Source organism: Salvelinus alpinus, chromosome 5, assembly GCF_045679555.1.
Source record: "Salvelinus alpinus chromosome 5, SLU_Salpinus.1, whole genome shotgun sequence".
In the NCBI taxonomy this organism is placed as follows: Eukaryota; Metazoa; Chordata; class Actinopteri; order Salmoniformes; family Salmonidae; genus Salvelinus; species Salvelinus alpinus.
This window is the reverse complement of record NC_092090.1, coordinates 65,283,605-65,304,891: the sequence shown is the minus strand read 5'-3', so window position 1 is coordinate 65,304,891 and position 21,287 is coordinate 65,283,605. Positions and strand designations below refer to the sequence as shown.

General features: G+C 39.6%; 1 protein-coding gene across 2 annotated transcripts in view; it reads left to right on the top strand.

Moving 5' to 3' along the window:
* The first annotated feature begins 4,334 nt into the window (after window positions 1-4,334).
* The window catches only part of LOC139576523 (golgin subfamily A member 7-like), a 37,800-nt gene continuing 20,847 nt past the window's right edge, over window positions 4,335-21,287 (top strand). Inside the window, exons 1-2 of one of the 2 annotated variants that reach the window (XM_071402722.1) lie at window positions 4,335-4,468; window positions 16,235-16,360. In XM_071402722.1, the coding sequence (XP_071258823.1) occupies window positions 4,460-4,468; window positions 16,235-16,360 (135 nt within the window). In that variant the 5' untranslated portion in view covers window positions 4,335-4,459. The remainder of the gene's footprint in view (window positions 4,469-16,234; window positions 16,361-21,287) is intronic. The other variant, XR_011675134.1, reaches the window with a different exon arrangement.

Below are 21,287 nucleotides of genomic sequence, written 5' to 3'. Positions count from 1 at the left end.
TGGTTAAAACCTTTAATGGGAGACCAAAGGTTAGCTGTAGATAGATCAATTCTCCAGGTGCTGGCCAGTCTAATCTTTTTTTTTTTTGAAAGTGGATATAACCTTGAATATTTGACTTTGTTTTAAAGGTACAAATAGAACATATTTCATATAAGTTTTGTCTATGTAGAAATTGGGTTACCACGATGACATAATCCTGTGGTTGAAATTATACCCTCAGTTGATGACTTTTTTTCAAATCCAATGTATTTTCCAAGTAGATTCCACGTCATAATACGTTGACAAATAACATTGAAATAATGTCGATTCAACCAGTTTGTGCCCAGTGGGATTTGTCATCTTTGTCTTTGCAAAAGGTCTGCCGTTAGAGGCACAGTTTAGACACAGCAATATCTGAGTGTGTCTAAAAAGGAGGGGAGAGAGCGGGATGGGGGAAGGAATTAGTACTTACGAGAAAATGTGACTTAACCAAGGGACTGAAATGCACCAAACTGATAAAAGACACTCTAAACAGGATATTAAACAGCTAATAAACATTTAGAGCCATATAATGTTTCCCCTTAAATGCCTGCGAGGCAGGTTGAAGAGTGTGATTGTTTACATTTTCATAGGGTGTTGAATGAAAACTGCCGACCACATATGATGTAGTAAATCATGAGGAGTCGAGATAATAATTACACCACGTCATTATGTCGGTAATTTGGGGTAGGCCAGGGGATTCCTGGGGTGGCACGCTTCACTTTCAATAAACCTCCGGCGTCTGTGATTACGTGAGTGGGAAATAATGATTCGGAGTTCAAAGGTCTCAAAAATACAAAGAATTCATTCATAAATTCCACAAGGCTTATGGATGCTGTTGAATTTCATGGAGTCTTCCAACACGAATACCAGTAGGAACTCTTCTCATTATAAAAGCCCCTTGCTTTATAATGGTTTTCCACTTTGCCTCAAACAAACAAATTAAATAAGAACACTAAAGCAAACAAAGAAACACTATTGCCACGTGCTCCAATTTGGCACAAAACACACTATGCTATTCCATCTTGGCTTCCACAGGGAGTGCACAGGAAGCTGTTGGTGGCAGAGAGGACATTAAGGGCCATTAGCTAAGCACAAGGATCTCAGATTAGCAGCGTATATTACAGGTTTTAAATTGACTATAGGAAAAAAATGGAAAACTGTTCCAGTTGTGTGTCTTCACTTATTAGTCTCATGGCTGTAAATCTGAGTTTAAAAGGAACCAGCTTGCATCCCTCCTCATGGGTTGCAGGATTGCAAGCCAAAGCCAAAGGGTGGCCTCTGCCTTACGAAATGATAATAACTCCAAGCAGTCCAAGTGGGCCCATTTCACGCTTGTCTCCTGGAGAATCATGCTGGTAGAGTGCACACAAAATGACTGACAGTGTGCACAGACTGAATTATGCGCTCCTAAATGGCACCCTATTTCCTATTTAGGGCACTACTTTGGACCAGAGCCTATCTATATAGGGAATAGGGTTCCATTTGGGATACCCAATTGACTAAGTGGATGGATAACTGGGGCCCTCAAGACAACCTCCATATATACTCCATTCAGCATCAGTCTTGTTTCTTCATGGATTACATTAATCTATACTGTTTTGAGTTTTTTGTTCATTTGAGCATGTAATGATGGAATAGGTCTGTGGGTGGGTGGTGAAGGCTTTCAAGGGGATCTGCTTTTTCTTGTTCTACTGTATGCTGAAGTGATGATCTCTGTTTCCCTAACATCACTTTCTTACAGTACTTAGGCCCTTTGCTCCTTTGGGGGCATCGGCCATCGATGACTACTCTCCATCTCACTCTGTTCTGGGATGCCTTCTCCAGCTTGTTCCACCCCACGCCAGATTTCCTTATATCTGTCTTTCTTGAGGGATGTCATCTGAGTTCAGACATGATATATGTTTACAATATCTGACACATAGACCTACTCCAAAATGAGGAATATACACAACCCTTTGTTATAGCCTCATGCTATCATACATAGGCCCCTTCAGTTGTAAATTAATGTAATTCATATATGTCCTACATCACTAGATTTAGGGAACCCTTGGAACAGTTGACATGCAATATAGTATATTATGGGTAAACTATAATTGTGTAACCTAACCGTTGCAATTACTGACCAGCTTGAGGGCATTTCTCCCTGATGAACCGTGACATATTTACATGGCGGTTACTGCCATCCTTGGCTCCTGAAAGGAACTGCATCTCATTTCCAGTTACGTACACTCAGCTGATCAAAGAGGCATAACCTATAGCTCAGGCAGAACACAGACAAAACAAGGAGTTATTACTTTTGTATCATTTGCTTTCCCATGCAATGAAACAAATCAGGAACAAATGTCCTATAATTAACTTTCCTTCAAACATCTTACTAGGTACATATAATAATAATATTTTAACACATTACTACCTTAATTATTGCTAAACCAGTGGCTATAAGTATTAGAAATTAATATAATATCAGAATAATCACTTGGGATCACTAGGATCCCAAGAATAGTCCAGAACTCTTGAATATGGCTGACTAAATCATATCCCTTAATGTGGCTGATGATACACAGTGGTAAAGGGTATTAGTACTAGGCTACAGTAAGTAAAAGTTTTGGCCAAGTTCAGAGCTTTTCACAGCCCAGGATAATATGGTGTTCACTTGGCTGATCTGTGTGACTCGCCAGGGAGGAATGTGTTTTCACAGCCATCTCTCCCATGCATCACAAGGGCTGGGATTTAGCCCATCGGGCTCTGGTCAAAAGTAGTGCACTATAAAGGGAAAGGGTGCAATTTGGGACAGAATAGAGTGGCTTTCAGTCCAGGGGTAATTAGAGTGGATCTGTATAAATGTAAAAATCCCTCTATTGCTCCTCTGCAGGGTTTGTTTGTCTGGCAATGGGGCAGGCAGCAGGCCTTTAAAGCCCTAGCTCTCTACCCTCTGTGATGGCCAGAGTCTGAGAGAGGAGGAGAGCCCACTAATGAGCACCATTTGTGCCCTTCATTTACAACACATGCTGGTTAATAGCCCACTACCAGGGTTTTACTGCTACTCAGTCCGCTCATGCTGAAGTGGGGGTCTAATGGAAACACTATTCATCCTTTTCACACACAGGCTAACCATTGCAGGACAGGGATTTGGGAATTATATGGGTTAACTGCAGCTGGATTGCTCAGTAAAAGTCACTTCTAGAATTACTATTTACCTGGACATGGGCTTTTGTGTTAATTTTAGTGATGGATAGTGAACGTAGATTTTTTTTAAAGATACGCCTAGAAAGAAACTCAGAGCCTGGTAAAGGGCGCAATAAAATGTGTAATGGTGGGGGTAGGTAATGTTAAGGTGGTATTTTTCACACATTCACATGGTTGTATTGGCACAAAAAGCTGTTTTGGTCTGCAGTACACTAATCCACCATGAAAATTCCTCATGCCTATCAGATAAAAAATTAACTTGCTAATGACTAGAATGAGTCCTCAATTTTAGACTAAAACCCCCATGCCCCTAATCTCTCGAATTAGATTGTGTCTATTAGATTAGAGTTGAGAGACATCATTATTTGGTTACACAGACAAATAGCACAGCGGTTTTCACTTTTATACAGGTTAATCCAATTCAATTGGTTTACCATGCTTCTGTTCTTTTGTAGCGTTAAGAAATGTCGGGATTGAGTCAACCATCGGAGTAGCGGGGACATCTCTCCAACCAAGGTGCATACATTGAAGAGCAAACTGAAGTAAAGAGGAAATTCTGAACAATGGTTGTTTAATTTTCACACCGTTCTTTCACTGATCGTTTAGTACAGTACAGTTCAGTTTCCTTTTAATTAAACGTTGCACACAGTTCTGTCAAACTGAAGCACCCTAGGTTGGAGGCAATTATTTAAACACTACATACACTAGATGACGCTTTTGCGGCACTATGTTGAAGCCACCATGCCTTCAACTTGGAACTCCCATAACCGTAAAACATATTTTGGTATCTACATACATGCATTTATTACTGTCTACATTCGTTATTCAACATTCATTGTTTTACAGACGTCTACTGGGCAGTGCCAATATGGGCGACCGATGGCTTCAAAGCCTCTCAATGGCCAAGAAATAGCATCATGATCAGGGCTTAGGCCTATAACAGTTATACATCGTTGGTTGGAGAGTAGCTCTGGTGCAGGGCGTAGTTCGCGATGCCATGGACCAGAGCTAGTTGGAAAAGTAGAAAATTAACTCAACATCTGTTTCATTTATCCAATAATGGGCACTGTAAATCTAAGATTCATAAACTCTATAAGTGTGATAGCAAATTATACATTATTGTTCGTTATTCCCACACAATGCATTGCAATTTGCTGCTACGGAACCTCGTGAATTGGACAATTTGTATCCGGACACATTAGTAGCTGTACTCAGTTTAGAGCTAGCGGAAGGTAAACAGAGAGCTGTCAACATGGCTGAGGTAAGGGATTTTGTGATCAGTTTTAATCATAAATACCCCCCAGCAGTCTGTAACAATATACTTTCGTCATCTGAATAGTGTAATACTTACACATTTGCTAATTCAAATGGATATCGTCTTTACCCCTGACTAACTGTTAACTACTAACGTTAACGTTAGCTAGCTTGTTACCTAACTCGGCTAAGTTAGTAGTTAACGTTAGCTAGCAAGCCTATCGAAATGATAATAGCTAACATTATACAGCTAAAGAATGGTGGGTTGTTTGTCTTTGATATGATTAAACTTTGCATTGTAATTGTATTAAAGTGTATTAGCCAACTCGTTTTTGGTGTTAGTTTTCTAACGAATTTGTGAAGCAGATTGAGAAACGTCGTTTTGCTTCTGAGATAACGTTAGCTAGATAATGACATTGCTAGTGCTTCTTTAAAGTGGAACTGACAGCGTTTTAACTACTTTGCAGATATGAAATAAACAGACAATCGATAATATCAGTAAAATATCAAATTCCCAGTTTATGCTTCAAAACCAATTGTATAAGATGTTTCAAAAATAGGTTATATTTGACAAAATTCCATGACGTACAGTAAGGCATTGTTGGCAGAATAGCAGAATAGATGGATGCAATTCAATGGATGATTCACATAATTCACCAATTCATTTCTTGGTAGTCCCAAAAAGATTGCTATCAGGTTTTAAATCACAGCTGGCCTGTTACATTGTTTGCTGCCTTCACCCATTCGGGATGCACTGTTTCAATTGAAATTTGACTCAATATTTTGAACAAAAACTGTCACTAAGGCTAGGAATGTCAATACAATCAAACTAGCAAGAGCAATGATCACAAGTCAGTCATAACGTGGCTAAAGGTCTAGCACTTGTGTCAAACACAAGGCCGGCCGGCCGGCTGAATAGGACCCTTAAGCGAGTATAAATGAGTCAAGAGTTGAGTCATCTACTTTATGAAATTACAGCCAGATGCACTCGCATCGATGAATTCAACTTCAATTGTGCTGCTTTCCTGTGTCCTGCTTACAGCGTGCAGCAGAGGGAAAGTGTATAGACATGCCAGAGTCCTGGCTAGGCTACTAAAATGTTGCAGTCTAGCTTTGGTTTTTAAAGCTTGACAATGAATAACCAAGACACAAAACCTGCTACAAAACACCATGTAAAGGAGAAACGTGTAGACCTATTACAGCAACATTTGAGCAGTAGCCTAGGCTGGCTATTTAACTACACTACATTTTGAGTGCACAATACAGCAAAGATGCATTCAACCGCACGGGTGAACATGTTTTAAGTTTAAGTGTTACAACAACCTAGAGCTAGGTTTTTTTTTTTAAATTTGAAGTTATTAAATCCTTTTTGATTAGGGTCGCAGCATATTATGCACATTGCAAGCATAGCAGCAAGCGAAGGCACAAATATAACAAATATTTACCTATTTTGTTTTAATATGTTAAAATGCTATATACAGCATCCTATGTACATAATTGAACATTATAAATGGCCATATTTGTTCTAATAAAACAATGGCCAGTTTAGGTTGCATGTTTAAAAGAACAAGAAGTAGGCTATATATGGCCAGTTTGCTGATTGAGTTTGACACCCCTGGGCTAGCGTGTCTACTTATGTAGCTAGCTATTTATTTAGCAAGTTAAAAACACGTTAGCTAGCTATCAGCTGGGAGGATGTCATGTCATTGGAGGAGTGGGTGAGTGACTGACTCTTTCCCCTCGTCGTTTTTTGGTGGCCACAGCTAGAGATGCAGGTGTCGTTTGGTTAGCTAGCAAGAAATGTGAATTGAATTGCTTTGCTAGCTAGCTATCCTGATCTTGAACAACTGTTATCCACAGTTAGCATATCTCTTAGTTGTAAATCAAATGTATTTGTCATCGATCAAATGGGCAGACAGGCAGGCAAGTTCCTATTCAGTTGTGAAAACGTGGGTTGGGACAAGCATGCATTGGCAGGCAAGCTGCAGAAGGACGAGCAGGCTACTATTCCCCATCGGTTATCATTGCGATTTTGACGGCCAACTAGCTGAAAAAGTTTGAAAGGGTTTATCTAATGTTCCCTTGTTCGATTTTTGATGTGCGTAGGCAACTGAGGGGTAGAGAGCCTACTTGTTCACGGTTGTTTGATCAATAGGACTGCGAAGTTCCCAAATCTAAGAGGACTCTCGTGGTATATACATATTTGCAGGAGCCCATTCAGGTGTATTTTGTGGCTTTTGACGAATGAGTTCTAGTTATTTAAAGTCACACTATTGCTACTGCCTGTAAACACATTGTCCAGTTCAAAGTGAATGATGGCAGGCCCGTGTGGCAAATTTGCATATAAACCTACTGTAGCTCTGATTGGCTATGGCGCACCGGTCTGCATAGACTTCAATCCTGGACAAGACAGATGTTTTTTTATTAGGTTTTATTTTCTGCAGTGTCTATTAATTTTCCAAATGCACTGCCGCTTTCCCACTCTGTATTGCTATAGAATTTTCACAAATGCCTAACTATACGTTATTCCGAAACATTCTATGAAATTTATGAAAATGTGAAAATGACCATATCTAAGTACTCGCTTGTCAGATAATGTAACAAAAACACCAAATAATGAATATTCTTCCATGGGGGTATATATGAACAAATTTAATTAAGATTTCATGTTGCTGAAACATTGTCAGTTCCACTTTTAAATCAGATCCAACAATAACACATCTTTTTTATCTGGAAGTTGAATAGGTTTCCCCCCTCAACTATTATCACTAATGGCTAATATTATAACTCTAATGTAATATAACTAACTAGCACTATTCACTTATTACAATGCAATGGCAGTGACTCATTGGCCCACCTTGTGTAGATGGTTGTAGGGTAGACAAGTCAGCATATGAGAATAGAAATGTAATTGTGTATTTGATTGTGTTCACTTACTTTAGCTTAGCTATCAAAACTCTAAGAAGGAGTTATTACATGTCCCTTATCTGTCTATGTGTACTTCACAATAACACTATTCAGTTAGCTATGCTAGCTAATTAGTTAAGCATTTCATGAGGGTGAGACTTATATAAAATTATGCGGTAGTGGTAGCTTTTGGCTAGCAGCTTCTGGTGCTCATTCCTGTTTTCTGAATGCAATGTTGAAGAAAAAAAAATCTAAGCTATTGGTGCTGGCCATTTAAAATGTTAGTTTTAACCTACCTTGTGTGTCACACACACACACACACACACACACACACACACACACACACACACACACACACACACACACACACACACACACACACACACACACACACACACACACACAGAGAGAAGCACATCATGGGACTATTAGCCAATAGGTCTAACTTTTTACATTAACATTTTAGTCATTTAGCAGACGATCTTATCCAGAGCGACTTACAGTAGTGAGTGCATACATTATTTTACTCTTCTCTGGCATGTTATGTGAATAGATTTTTCCTTCAGAAAAAAAGAACCCTGAAATAGCTGTAGCTCCTACTACTCTCCCACCAATTAGAACATCATTGCTTAGATAAATCATGATAACCTAGCTAGATAAACATGTCAGATTAGAGTTGATGATATCTTTTAGTGTTGTCTGGGAAGCAGCCAGAGACCACTGTTAAAACAGCTTGGCGTAATGGATTATGCATCTAATAGCAGTAAATCTTAAACATGGTGACCAAGTTTTAAAAATGTGTTTTGTCATTTTTTGTTGGAGTGTGACAGGTACAATATTCATACCAATTCATATATTCAGTTTATATAACATGCTCCTGTGGGCTACCACTCAAAAGAAAAACAAAAGTCAAACATAAATACAGAGAAATGATCATATTGATCACACAGGATTTAGTGATAATAAACTTGGTGTGTAAAGAAAAATAAACAAAAAGGGCCTACACCCCCAACTCCCCCCAGAAACCATGTTTTTCACCCCTTCCCACCCCGCCTAGCAAAACAGGTTGGTTGTCTTGTCACTCCCTACCCCCCCATATATATCTGCCCAACCCCTCCGCTTAGAGTCCCCTAAGTCCCCCATCCGCCTAAACATCCAATGTTCCCCCCCCCCCCCAGTGACTACAGAAAACCCAACCCATACCACCCCTTCTCCGTGGGCCTGAATGCAAAGAAAGTAAAAAATATGCAAATGGACGGAAATACATACATTTTCATTCCACTGTATATATGCATGTATGTGAATCCTTTGGAATTACCTGGATTTCTGCATAAATTTGTCATCAAATTTGATCTGATCGTCATCTAAGTCACAACAATAGACAAACATAGTGTGCTTAAACTAATAACACACAAATTGTTGTATTTTTCTAGTCTATATTGAATACATAATTTAAACATTCACAGTAAAGGTTGGAAAAAGTATGGTCATGACTTTTCCAAAAGCTAATTGGAGTCAGGGGTCAGCTAACCTGGAGTCGAATCAATGAGACGAGATTGGAGATGTTGGTTAGAGCTGCTTTGCCCTATAAAAAACACTCACAAAATGTGAGTTTGCTATTCACTAGAAGCATTGCCTGATGTGAACCATGCCTCGAACAAAAGAGATGTCAGAAGACCTAAGATTAAGAATTGTTGACTTGCTTAAAGCTGGAAAAGTTTACAAAAGTATCTCTAAAAGCCTTGATGTTCATCAGTCCACGGTAAGACAAATTGTCTATAAATGGAGAAAGTTCAGCACTGTTGCTACTCTCCCTAGGACTGGCCGTCCTGCAAAGAGTACTGCAAGAGCACAGCGCAGAATGCTCAATGAGGTTAAGAATCCTAGAGTGTCAGCTAAAGATTTACAGAAATCTCTGGAACATGCTAACATCTCTGTTGACGAGTCTACGATACGTAAAACACTAAACAAGAATGGTGTTCATGGGAGGACACCACGGAAGAAGCCACTGCTGTCCCCAAAAAATTATTGCTGCACGTCTGAAGTTTGCAAAAGTGCACCTGGATGTTCCACAGCGCTACTGGCAAAATATCCGGTGGACAGATTAAACTACAGTTGAGTTGTTTGTAAGGAACACACAACACTATGTGTGGAGAAAAAGGCATAGCACACCAACATCAAAACCTCATTCCAACTGTAAAGTATGGTGGAGGGAGCGTCATGGTTTGGAGCTGCTTTGCTGCCTCAGGGCCTGGACAGCTTGCTATCATTGTCGGAAAAATTAATTCCCAAGTTTATCAAGACATTTTGCAGGAGAATGTTAGGCTATCTGTCCTCCAATTGAAGATCAACAGAAGTTTGGTGATGCAACAGGACAACGACCCAAAACACAGAAGTAAATCAACAACAGAATGGCTTCAACAGAAGAAAATACACCAGACATCCCAAAAATATTGCTGAACTGAAACGGTTTTGTAAAGAGGAATGGTCCAAAATTCAGTCAACCAGTTATTAAATCCAAGGGTTCACATACTTTTCCCACCCTGCACTGTGACTGTTTACACGGTGTGTTCAATAAAGACATGAAAGCGTATAATTGTTTGTGTGTTATTAGTTTAAGCAGACTGTGTTTGTCTATTGTTGTGACCAAGATCAGATAAAATTTTATGACCAATTTATGCAGAAATCCAGGTAATTCCAAAGGGTTCACATACTTTTTCTTGCCACTGTACATACATACATGCATGCATACAGTACCAGTCAAACGTTTGGACACACCTACACATTACAGGGGTTTTCTTTGTTTTTACTATTTTCTACATTGTAGAATAATAGTGAAGACATCAAAACTATGAAATAACACATATGGAATCATGTAGTAACCAAAAAAGTGTTAATCAAAATATATTTTACTTTTGAGATTCTTCAAAGTAGCCACCCTTTGGCTTGTTAATTTGTGGAATTTCTTTACTTTGAGCCAATGCATTTGAGCCAATCAGTTGTGTTGTGACGACAAGATAGGGGTGGTATACAGAAGATAGCCCTAAGGCACAACTGTTAATTGAAATGCATTCCAGGTGACTACCTCATGAAGCTGGTTGAGAGAATGCCAAGAGTGTACAAAGCTGTCAAGGCAAAGGGTGGCTATTGGAATAATCTCAAATATAAAATATATTTTGAATTGTTTACCACTTTTTTTTGGTTACTACATATATATTATTTCATAGTTTTGATGTCTTCACTATTATTCTACAATGTAGAAAATTGTAAAAATAAAGAAAAACCCTTGAATGAGTAGGTGTTCTAAAACCTTTGACCAGCAGTCTGTGAATATATATATATATATTTATTTTTTGTGTGTATGTGTATATACAGTCGGAAGTTTACATACACCTTAGCCAAAATACATTTAAACTCAGTTTTTCACAATTCCTGACATTTAATCGTCATAAAAATTCACTGTCTTAGGTCAGTTAGGATCACCACTTTATTTTAAGAATGTGAAATGTCAGAATAATAGTAGAGAGAATGATTTATTTCAGGTTTTATTTCTTTCATCACATTCCCAGTGGGTCAGAAGTTTACATACACTCAATTAGTATTTGGTAGCATTGCCTTTAAATTGTTTAACTTGGATCAAACATTTGGGGTAGCCTTCCACAAGCTTCCCACAATAAGTTGGGTGAATTTTGGCCCATTCCTTCTGACAGAGTTGGTGTAACTGAGTCAGGTTTGTAGGTCTGCTTGCTCGCACATGCTTTTTCAGTTCGGCTCACAGATTTTCTATGGGATTGGGGTCAGGGCTTTGTGATGGCCACTCCAATACCTTGACTTTGTTGTCCTTAAGCCATTTTGCCACAACTTTGGAAGTATTCTTGTGGTCATTGTCCATTTGTCCCCACCTCTTTAAGGAATACCTAGGATAGGATAAAGTAATCCTTCTAACCCCCCCCCCCCTTAAAAGAGTTAGATGCACTATTGTAAAGTGGTTGTTCCACTGGATATCATAAGGTGAATGCACCAATTTGTAAGTCGCTCTGGATAAGAGCGTCTGCTAAATTACTTAAATGTAAATGTAAATGTTGGAAGACCCATTTGCGTCCAAGCTTTAACTTCCTGACTGATTTCTTGAGATGTTGCTTCAATATATCCACATAATTTTCCGCCCTCACGATGCCATCTATTAGGTGAAGTGCACCAGTCCCTCCTACAGCAGAGCACCCCCACAACATGATGCTGCCACCTCGTGCTTTAACGGTTGGGATGGTGTTCTTCAGCTTGCAAGCCTCCCCCTTTTTCCTCCAAACATAACAATGGTTATTATGGCCAAACAGTTTTATTTTTGTTTCATCAGACCAGAGGACATTTCTCCAAAAAGTACGATCTTTGTCCCCATGTGCTGTTGCAAACCGTAGTCTATCTTTTTTATGGAGTTTTGGAGCAGTGGCTTCTTCCTTGCTGAGTGGCCTTTCAGGTTATGTCGATATAGGACTCGTTTTACTGTGGCTATAGATACTTTTGTACCTGTTTCCTCCAGCATCTTCACAAGGTCCTTTGTTGTTTTTCTGGGATTGATTTGCACTTTTCGCACCAAAGTACGTTCATCTCTAGGAGACAGAACGCATCTCCTTCCTGAGCGGTATGGCGACTGCGTGGTCCCATGGCGTTTATACTTGCGTACTATTGTTCGTATGTGTTGGGCTTTAGCTGAGGTTATTCTTTACAGAGTTAGTATATTTGTCCAGGCCTCAATTGTTCCTTGACTAACTCCATTCATTATCGTTGTCGTTAATTCTGTTAGAACTTCTAATAGTAACTGTATCCACTGGCGAATTGGGAGAGAGTGAGCCAACATTTTTTTTTTGCGGCAGTGCTGCCTGCCAGCAGTAATCATCTCTGAGAGATTGTAGATGCAAAGCATAAAATATTTACATTCATGCTCCTTAACATTTATTATGTAACTTTGTCCTAGCAGCATTTAACTGCAGGGCGCTCACACATCATATGAAGTTTATGTCATTTTGAGGACATTTCATCAGTAACAAAACAAAGTTGTAGTTGAGTGTAGGGCAATTCCACGTTAACAAAATGTCGCTCAGACTCAGGTTTTTTACTTTAAAAGTATGCCAAACAAAACCATTGATTACAAAGTTAAACCATACAACTATATGCACAAGGACTAGTTTTAACAAGTTCCACTGACAATTTCACAAAAACACATTCTAAGAACAATGCAGATATCAAGTTTGATAACGGAATGACTGTAAATATCACCCTCAGTTTTTTGTGATCACATATTCCAATTACAGTTAATTTATTAATACTTCAAATGAATTACTTAATTAATATTCAGAATTAAGATTGAAAGATGTCTGCAGAAAGAATGGGGTGTCAGCTATGATATGACACCTTGAGTTTGAAACATCTATTTTGTTTAATGGAATTACAGTAAATGAAGTGGATCAACACCTGGTAACAGAATGATGGTAACATCATGGGTCCCTGATCTGTACTATAGAGAAATGCATAATTATGAATGTCATTCTCTTCATGGTGGTGTATCCTGAATAGGTAGAATAATGTAATATCCTCCTTTGCATGTTTGGTTGTTATTCCACACAATGGCTATTATTCTAATGAGCGCTGCTCCAAACAAGACCAAATTTGATGGGACTGGACCAAATCTGTACCAATAATAGACGTCAATATTTCACAAGTTTGGACATCACAGTACAGTACAGCACAGCAGAGTATAGTTCAGTCCCGTAAAATGCAGTAGAGTACAATACAATAAATTATACTTTATTCTACTCTGTACAGGATAGTGTTGCACGGTATGCCGAAAATACTGTACTTTTTTGATATTAGAACCTAAAAAACAGTTTGGTACTTCTGTCAAATGTGTCTCACGTCATCTACTGATTGAAATAGGATCAAGTCTGTCTATCAGCGCAGCCGATGTCCCCTTGTAGCGTGAGACCACCGTGCTTGCTCCGCTTACCTATTGCTAGCTCTAGCCTGTCCTGAGGAACCACTTCACTCACTGGGAGTCTGGGCTACATCACACTTGAATAATGCAAAACAGCATATAGAAATGTTGCAACTGTTCACAAAACAATGTTCATTACAGGCTAAACCACTTTACAATGCAAGAAGATACCGGTAGCTTCCAGCTTTGTAGGCTAACTGTCCTTGCTAGCTTACAGCTGAAGCTAACATCAATTCAATACCCTAGTACTTTGTTAACACAAAATATTGCTGATTTCAAAATATTGCTGATTTCAAAGCTGATCGTCACCCATAAACTTTATTCATTCACTTCTTCCCACCTCATGTCTCTCCCAGTCAAGATCCTCTTTGCTCAATCGTCAAACAGAGAGAAATAGTAATGACGTCTTTTTGTTGGCAATAACTGTGCTATGGTTCGTTTGTCAAAGCCTATGGGGAAATGAATGGCGTTTTTGCATGCACACACTCCTATTAAATATGCGTTCACCTGTATTGTGAATAGACCTAGGCTACGTTTTGATTTACCCAGTTTATCAATAGACTAGAAATTTACCTTTCAAATAAATTATTACCATTATGATATGTAGTTAGGTTGATAAAAAATCTAAGTCAAATTGATTGTATGATTTGTACAATTGATTCATTAATGCATACATTCATAAATAAAAATGTCTAACGTAATTATATTGAACTCAAAAGATCCGTCTGGATCAAGTGCCATTCTGTGAATTTATTTTTTCACGATACAACATTTTGGTATTGAGTGTCGTGATACTAAATATGGTATCGGTATCGAAGTCAAAATTCTGATATTGTGTCAACACTAGTACTATTGTATTGTACTGACCTCTACTCAACTTTTCTTTACTGAACTGTGCTGTCCAAAGGTGTGAAACAGACGTTTATGGTTGGTTCAGATTTGGATTGGCCAAATTTCAACAACTTTTCAATGTCCGTGGACATCCGGCTTCAGTCGGTGCTCAGTGGGTGAGAGGGCTGTTACAGTAAATGGAAAGAGCGGGGGCTTATGGGTAGGTGCCGGGAGAGGTGACATTAACTTGAGAGACTGGGAGAGAGAGAGGGAGGGGTTGTTCAGACTGTTTTTATACTCTTGCTTTAACCACATCTTGATTGAAAGAGAAAGCAAACAGTTATGAGCTGAACATGACAGTATACAAGTGGAAGGGAGGACAGTAGCAGGTGACCCAACGGTGGATTGTCACTACTATGAATTCCCGTTGTTGCCGATTCAGTTGCAGTCATTCTGTTACATATTTTTGGGGGGGTCATTCTGTTAGCGATTTGGTAAGAGAATGACGTGTTTCAACCACTTAACAATCTGGTTTATGATTTATTATCAGTAAAAACCCTATTACTAATTGGTAGGCTTACATAGTACTTCTGTGAACTTTCATTATCCTCCCTTGTCATGAGGGAGAGATTAGAAAATATCTTCAAGATATGTGGGTTTTTGGTAACATAATGACAAGACTAGGCAATATTTCTTCAACTTACAGAAGGCAATTTTTTTCTGCAAAATAAAAATGTTGGCATGGTCTTTACTTCAACACACTATTGTGTTTTGATGTATTGCTAATACCTCCTTAAGCCCTTTTTCTGCTAGCCATTTTTTTTAAGCCCCATTTTTCATCTGTTTGAACAGAAATCAAAGCAGTTGCCATTTCTAATATTTAGGATGGAAAATGCTTGAGAAATATTTATATGCCTCTATATCTATATCTAAAAAAATATAGACGTTTAGCTTTCATTTGACACAATCTGATGTGTTCCTATGAACTTCACATGTTACTGCTCAAGCCTTTTTTTTCTCTTTTTTTTCTTTTATACATAGAAATGCCTTTATGCTACAGTAGTCTGAGACACTACTGTAGCTACAGTGTGGTTTATGAAGGACCTCACAAAGTATATCATTTTAGCACAGCACACTGTAGGCTAGTCATTATTCAGAGTCTTTGTCCCAAATGGCACCCCATTCCCTATGTAGTGCACTACTTTTTATCATGGTCCATTGGGCTCTGGTCAAAAGCAGGCACTATAAAGGGAATAGGGTGCCAGTTGGAATGCATTTGGAAAGCAATCTGAAAACAGGCCATCCCTCCCACTCCGCTGGGGGTCACTTAGGTTGATGGTCTCCCAGTCTGGTTGTGGTTTCCATTATAAAACATGTTAAAGTTATGAATGATTAACGTTAGCCGTCCTTTAAGCATTGCCTAGTCTAATTTGTGATTAATAGGTTACACATTTTGTTTTCAACAGTCCTCCATTTGTCAGCATTCATTATCTATCAGTGTTCCTGTTTAATATAAAACAAGCTGCAGGGCAGCCATAGAGTCCACTCCCTACTGCATTGTAATCTTTGCAACAAGAAACTGCAATCTGTTTTTCAGTCTGCAAAAAATGGCAGCCATTTTATTTGATTTACAAATCAATCAAATTGTGTTTGTCACATGAGTTAAAAAGTAAGGGGGAGGGGAAAAGTAAATAGTAACACAATAAAATAACAGTAATGAGGCTATATACAAGGAGTACTGGTACCAAGTCAATATGCAGGGGTACAAGGTAATTGAGGTATGTACATGTAGGTAGGGGTAAAAGTGACAGAATAGGGCTGTCAGTTAAACAAATTAATTATGCTTGTTGATATGGTAGTTTGTTCCAGCTACTTCATGCCAACAGATGTTGAATAGATTTGGCTAATAGGCAAAATATTTTTTTTGTCGTAGAAATTCAAATTGTCTGGCTGTGTCCTAGACCTAAACATGAATAAATTTTTTGTTAAATCCTCACTGAGCTCTTCAACTAGCCTAAAGCCCATTTTCCCTCTCCTTCCTTCCAGACTCACAGCTTGCAGGATATGAGGCAGCAGGCGGCTATCGCTGCCAAAGTGTTCATCCAGAGAGACTACACCAACGGCACTGTCTGCCAGTTCCAGACCAAGTTCCCTTCTGAACTGGAGACCAGGGTACGCTAAAGCACTCTGATAACACTGTGATCTGAGCATATATGCATAGTGTCTCAGAGTAGGAGTGCAGATTTAGGATCAGTTTGTCCTTTTTTAGATAACAATGAATACGATTGCATGGATAGGCAGGACCTGATCCTAGATCAGCACACCCCCTGATCTGCAAAGCCTTCTTGCAAGATCTATTTGATGGATCAGACAGACATCAGGGCTCTACAGTGTGACAATTTTACTCGCATATGCACCTAAATAATTTGCTGTGCTGATCTAATTTGCTGTGCTGATCTTGCTATTTAGGAGCACCAGTGCGCCTAGAAAAAGTAAGGATTCTATCTTCAATACCTCATTGTGCTCCTAAATGTCTTTGTGTGCGCCTACATTTTTCAACTTAGACGCACACGTGCACCTTGTAAAAAAGGTCAGCGTAGAGCCCTGGACATATAACATGTTTCTTTCCCGTGTCCAGCTCCTGCAGATATACAGTGCATTTGTAAGGTATTCAGACCTCTTGACTTTTTCCACATTTTGTTACATTACAGCCTCATTCTAAAATGTATTAAATCGTTTTTTTCCTTCTCATCAATCTACACACAATACCCTATAATGACAAAGCAAATGTATTAAAAATAAAAAACTGCTATCACATTTACATAAGTATTGTCAGCAGCAATTACAGCCTCGAGTCTTCTCTGGTATGACGCTATAAGCTTAGCACACCTGTATTTGGGGAGTTTCTCCCATTCATCTCTGCAGATCCTCTCGAGCTCTGTCAGGTTGGATGGGGAGCGTCACTGTAAAGATATTTCAGGTCTCTCCAGAGATGTTCGATCCGGTTCATGTCAGGTCTTTGGCTCGGCCTCTCAAGGACTTGTCCCAAAGCGACTCCTGCGTTGTCTTGGCTGTGTGCTTAGGGTCGTTGTCCTGTTGGAAGGTGAACCTTCCCCCCCAGTCTGAGGTCCTGAGCGCTCTGGAGCAGGTTTTCATCAAGGATCTCGCTGTACTTTGCTCTGTTCATCGTTCCCTCAATTCTGACTAGTTTCCCAATCCCTGCCGCTGAAAAACATCCCCACAGCATGATGCTGCCACCACCATGCTTCACTGTAGGCATGGTGCCAGGTTTCCTCCAGAAGTGACACTTGGCATTCACGCCAAGGAGTTCAATCTTGGTTTCATCTGACCAGAGAATCTTGTTTCTCAAGGTCTGAGATTCCTTTAGGTGCTTTTTGGCAAGCTCCAATCGGGCTATCATGTGCCTTACTGAGGAGTGGCTTCCGTCTGGTCACTCTACCATAAAGGCCTATTTGTGGAGTGCTGCAGAGATGGTTGTCCTTCTGAAAGGTTCTCCCATCTCCACAGAGGAACTCTGGAGCTCTATCAGAGTGACCATTGGGTTCTTGGTCACCTCCCTGACAACGACCCTTCTCTCCCGATTGCTCAGTTTGGCCGGGCGGGCAGCTCTAGGAGAGTCTCGGTGGTTCCAAACTTCTTCCATTTTAGAATGATGGAGGCCACTGTATTCTTAGATCTTCAATGCTGCAGAATTTTGTTGGGGCCTCGACAAAATTCCTTCGACCTCATGACTTGGTTTTTGCTCTGACATGCACTGTCAACTGTGGGACCTTTATATAGACAGGTGTGTGCCTTTCCAAATTATGTCCAATTAATTGAATTTATCACAATTGGACTCCAATCAAGTTGTAGAAACATCTCAAGGATGATCAATGGAAACGGGATGCACCTGAGCTCAATTTCGAATCTCATTGCAAAGGGTCTGAAGGCTTTCTTATTTTTAATACATTTGTTAAAATGTTTAAAAACCTGTTTTCGCTTTGTCGTAATGGGGTGTTGTGTGTAGATTGATGAGGGGGGAAAATGATGTAACCCATTTTAGAATAATGCTGTAACGTCACAAAATGTGGAAAAAGTCAAGGGGTCTGAATGCTTTCTGAATCTCTCATGTCCTGTTAGTTAAAGCCGTGTGGGGTTAGCAGAAGGCTAGGAGCAGAAAACATCAAGTGCAGCTGACGACTCCAATACACTTTTCACTGATCTAGAATTTACCCTTTATCCTGTTATGCTTGAGAGCAGAGACTGGTTTAAAAAACAGTATTTCGTAATGATCCAGGGAATGGAATGAAGCAGGTCCATGAGGAAAACTGACTCCTCCTGTTCCATGCCCACATAAAAAATGTGCTGCTAGCTAAATGTGGTGGTGGGGGGGGGGGTTGACATTCATGTGTCACATGAAAAGAGTAGCTTTACAACGCAGCTTTTGGGTTTAATGGCACTTCCCTCTTGATTGGGTGGTCTCTCTTTGGCACACTTGTTTTCCTGTAGGATGCACTACACATACCACTGCTGAAGAAATACAGCGTGCTACTCCTCAGGGAGTCCATCCACAGCTACAGTGCCTCATCATAAAAAACCTTTCCAACATTTCTCCCATCCCCTTGCTAGCATAGTATATCATAGGCAATGTACTGCCAAACGTTTTAAGTGAGCTTGTTCTTTTTTTATACAGTCATATTTATTTCACCATGTCAAGATTTTATTTTCTTTCTTTTTCAAATCTCCAGAGTGACAAAATACCTCATTCATCAATTTAATAAAATACTTAATTTTATTCAACTTTGGATTCATGTTGCTCTTTAGCTGGAATAGATCATGGGGCAGCACATTGTGTTGATGATTTTCACCTCTATTTAAGGTTATTTAGTTGTTGTTATTATACATTATTACATGTTCTTTTCTATCTTAAGTTTGGGTAGAAGAAAATGTCTGGAAAATTGTATATTGTATTTGGCAGATAGCTAGCCAGACCTGCCAGGGACAGTGAAATAAATTGATAATGCTGTCAAATTTTCTCCACATCCAATTTGCACATGTTGACCTTTCCCTTTTTTTCCCTTCTTCACATTCACAGATCTACAGTAGATCGCTCGACGCAAAGTAGGCCAAATAAGTTGTTTAAGATGGTATCTGGGTCATTCCACCACAAAAAGCACAAGAAAGAGGATTTTGACACCCACCATCTCAGAATCTTCTGAAATCGTTTCTGTAGTTATTTTGTTGAAATATAATTTGATCTCTGATTACACCCAAATTGGTAATTTTAACTTATAGGATTCACATAATATTAAATGATGAGCTCCCGAGTGGCGCAGTGGTCTAAGCCACTGCATCTCAGTGCTATAGGCGTCACTACAGACACCCTGGTTTGAATCCAGGCTGTATCACAACCGGCTGTGATTGGGAGTCCCATAGGGCTTTGGCTGGTGTAGGCCGTCATTGTAAATAAGAATTTCTTCTTAACTGACTTGCCTAGTTAAACAAAGGTTACATTTAAAAATATATATATGTATACAATATCATTACATTATGTTTGAAGCTGCGGCTTGGATTGTTGATTCATAATATGTCATGTATTCTCAGTGAATTTGAAGTAGCTTTCATTTCCCCCCATAAATAAGTGTGAAAGTACCCGGTTTTTCCCCCTCTAGATGCCGCTGTTCCTGCTATTGCCACACCGTTTTATCTGCACTGATCAAAAATATAAATGCATCATGGTAAGCATTGGTCCCATGTTTCATGAGCTGAAATAAAAGATCCCAGAAATTTTCCATATGCACAAAAAGCTTATTTATCTAATTTTGTGCACAAGTTTGTTTACCTCGATGTTAGTGAGCATTTCTCCTTTGCCAAGATAATCCATCCACCTGACAGGTGTGGCATATCAAGAAGCTGATTAAACAGCATGCACCTTGTGCTGGGTACAAAAAAAACCATCAGCATGCCCCAGATGTCTCAAGTTTTGAGGGAGTGTGCAATTGGCATGCTGACTGCAGGAATGTTCACCAGAGCTGTTGCCAGAGAATTTAATGTTAATTTCTCTACCATAAGCCACCACAGTGTTGTTTTAGAGAATTTGGCAGTACATCCAACTGGCCTCACAACCGCAGACCAACTGTAACCACGCCAGCCCAGGACCTCCACATCCAGCTTCTTCAACTGCGGGATCTTCTGAGACCAAACACCAGGACAGCTAATGAAACTGTGGGTTTGCACAACCGAAGAACTTCTGCACAACTGTCAGAAGCCATCTCAGCGAAGCTCATCTGCGTGCTCCTCATCCTCACCAGGGTCTTTACCTGACTGCAGTTCGGCGCCATAACCGACTTCAGTTGGCAAATGCTCACCTTCAATGGCCGCTGGCACGCTGAGGAAGTTAGCTCTTTACGGATTAATCTCGGTTTCAACTGTACCGTGCAGATGGCAGACAGAGTTTTTTGTGTTGTGTGGAAGAGCGGTTTGCTGATGTCAACAGAGTGCCCCATGGCGGGGTTATGTTATGGGCAGGCATAAGCTACGGACAACAAACACAATTGCATTTTATCGATGGCAATTTGAATGCACAGAGATACGGTGATGTGATCCTGAAGCCCGTTATTGTGCAATTCATCCGCCGCCGGCCCCATGTCGTACACAATTCCTGGAAGCAGAAAATGTCCCAGTTCTTCCATGGCCTACATACTCACCAGACATGTCACCCATTGAGCATGTTTGGGATGCTCTGGATCAACGTGTATGATAGCATGTTCCAGTTCCCACCAATAGGTATCTGTGACCAGCAGATGCATATCTGTATCCCCAGTCGTGTGAAGTCCATAACATTAGGGCCTAATGGATTTATTTCAATTGACTGATTTCCTTATATGAACTGTATCTCAGGAAAGTCTTTAGAAATTGTTGCATGTTGTGTTTATACTTTTGTTCAGTATATTTTTCTGCTCTCTTTTATTAAATTAAATCACAATTTTCTCTGCAACTTTGGGTAGAAAACCAATAGTTTATGTTCATGATGGAAATAAATTGTGTGGTTATCCTCACTATTCAAGCCAGTCCACAATGAAACTAATTCAGTTTATTC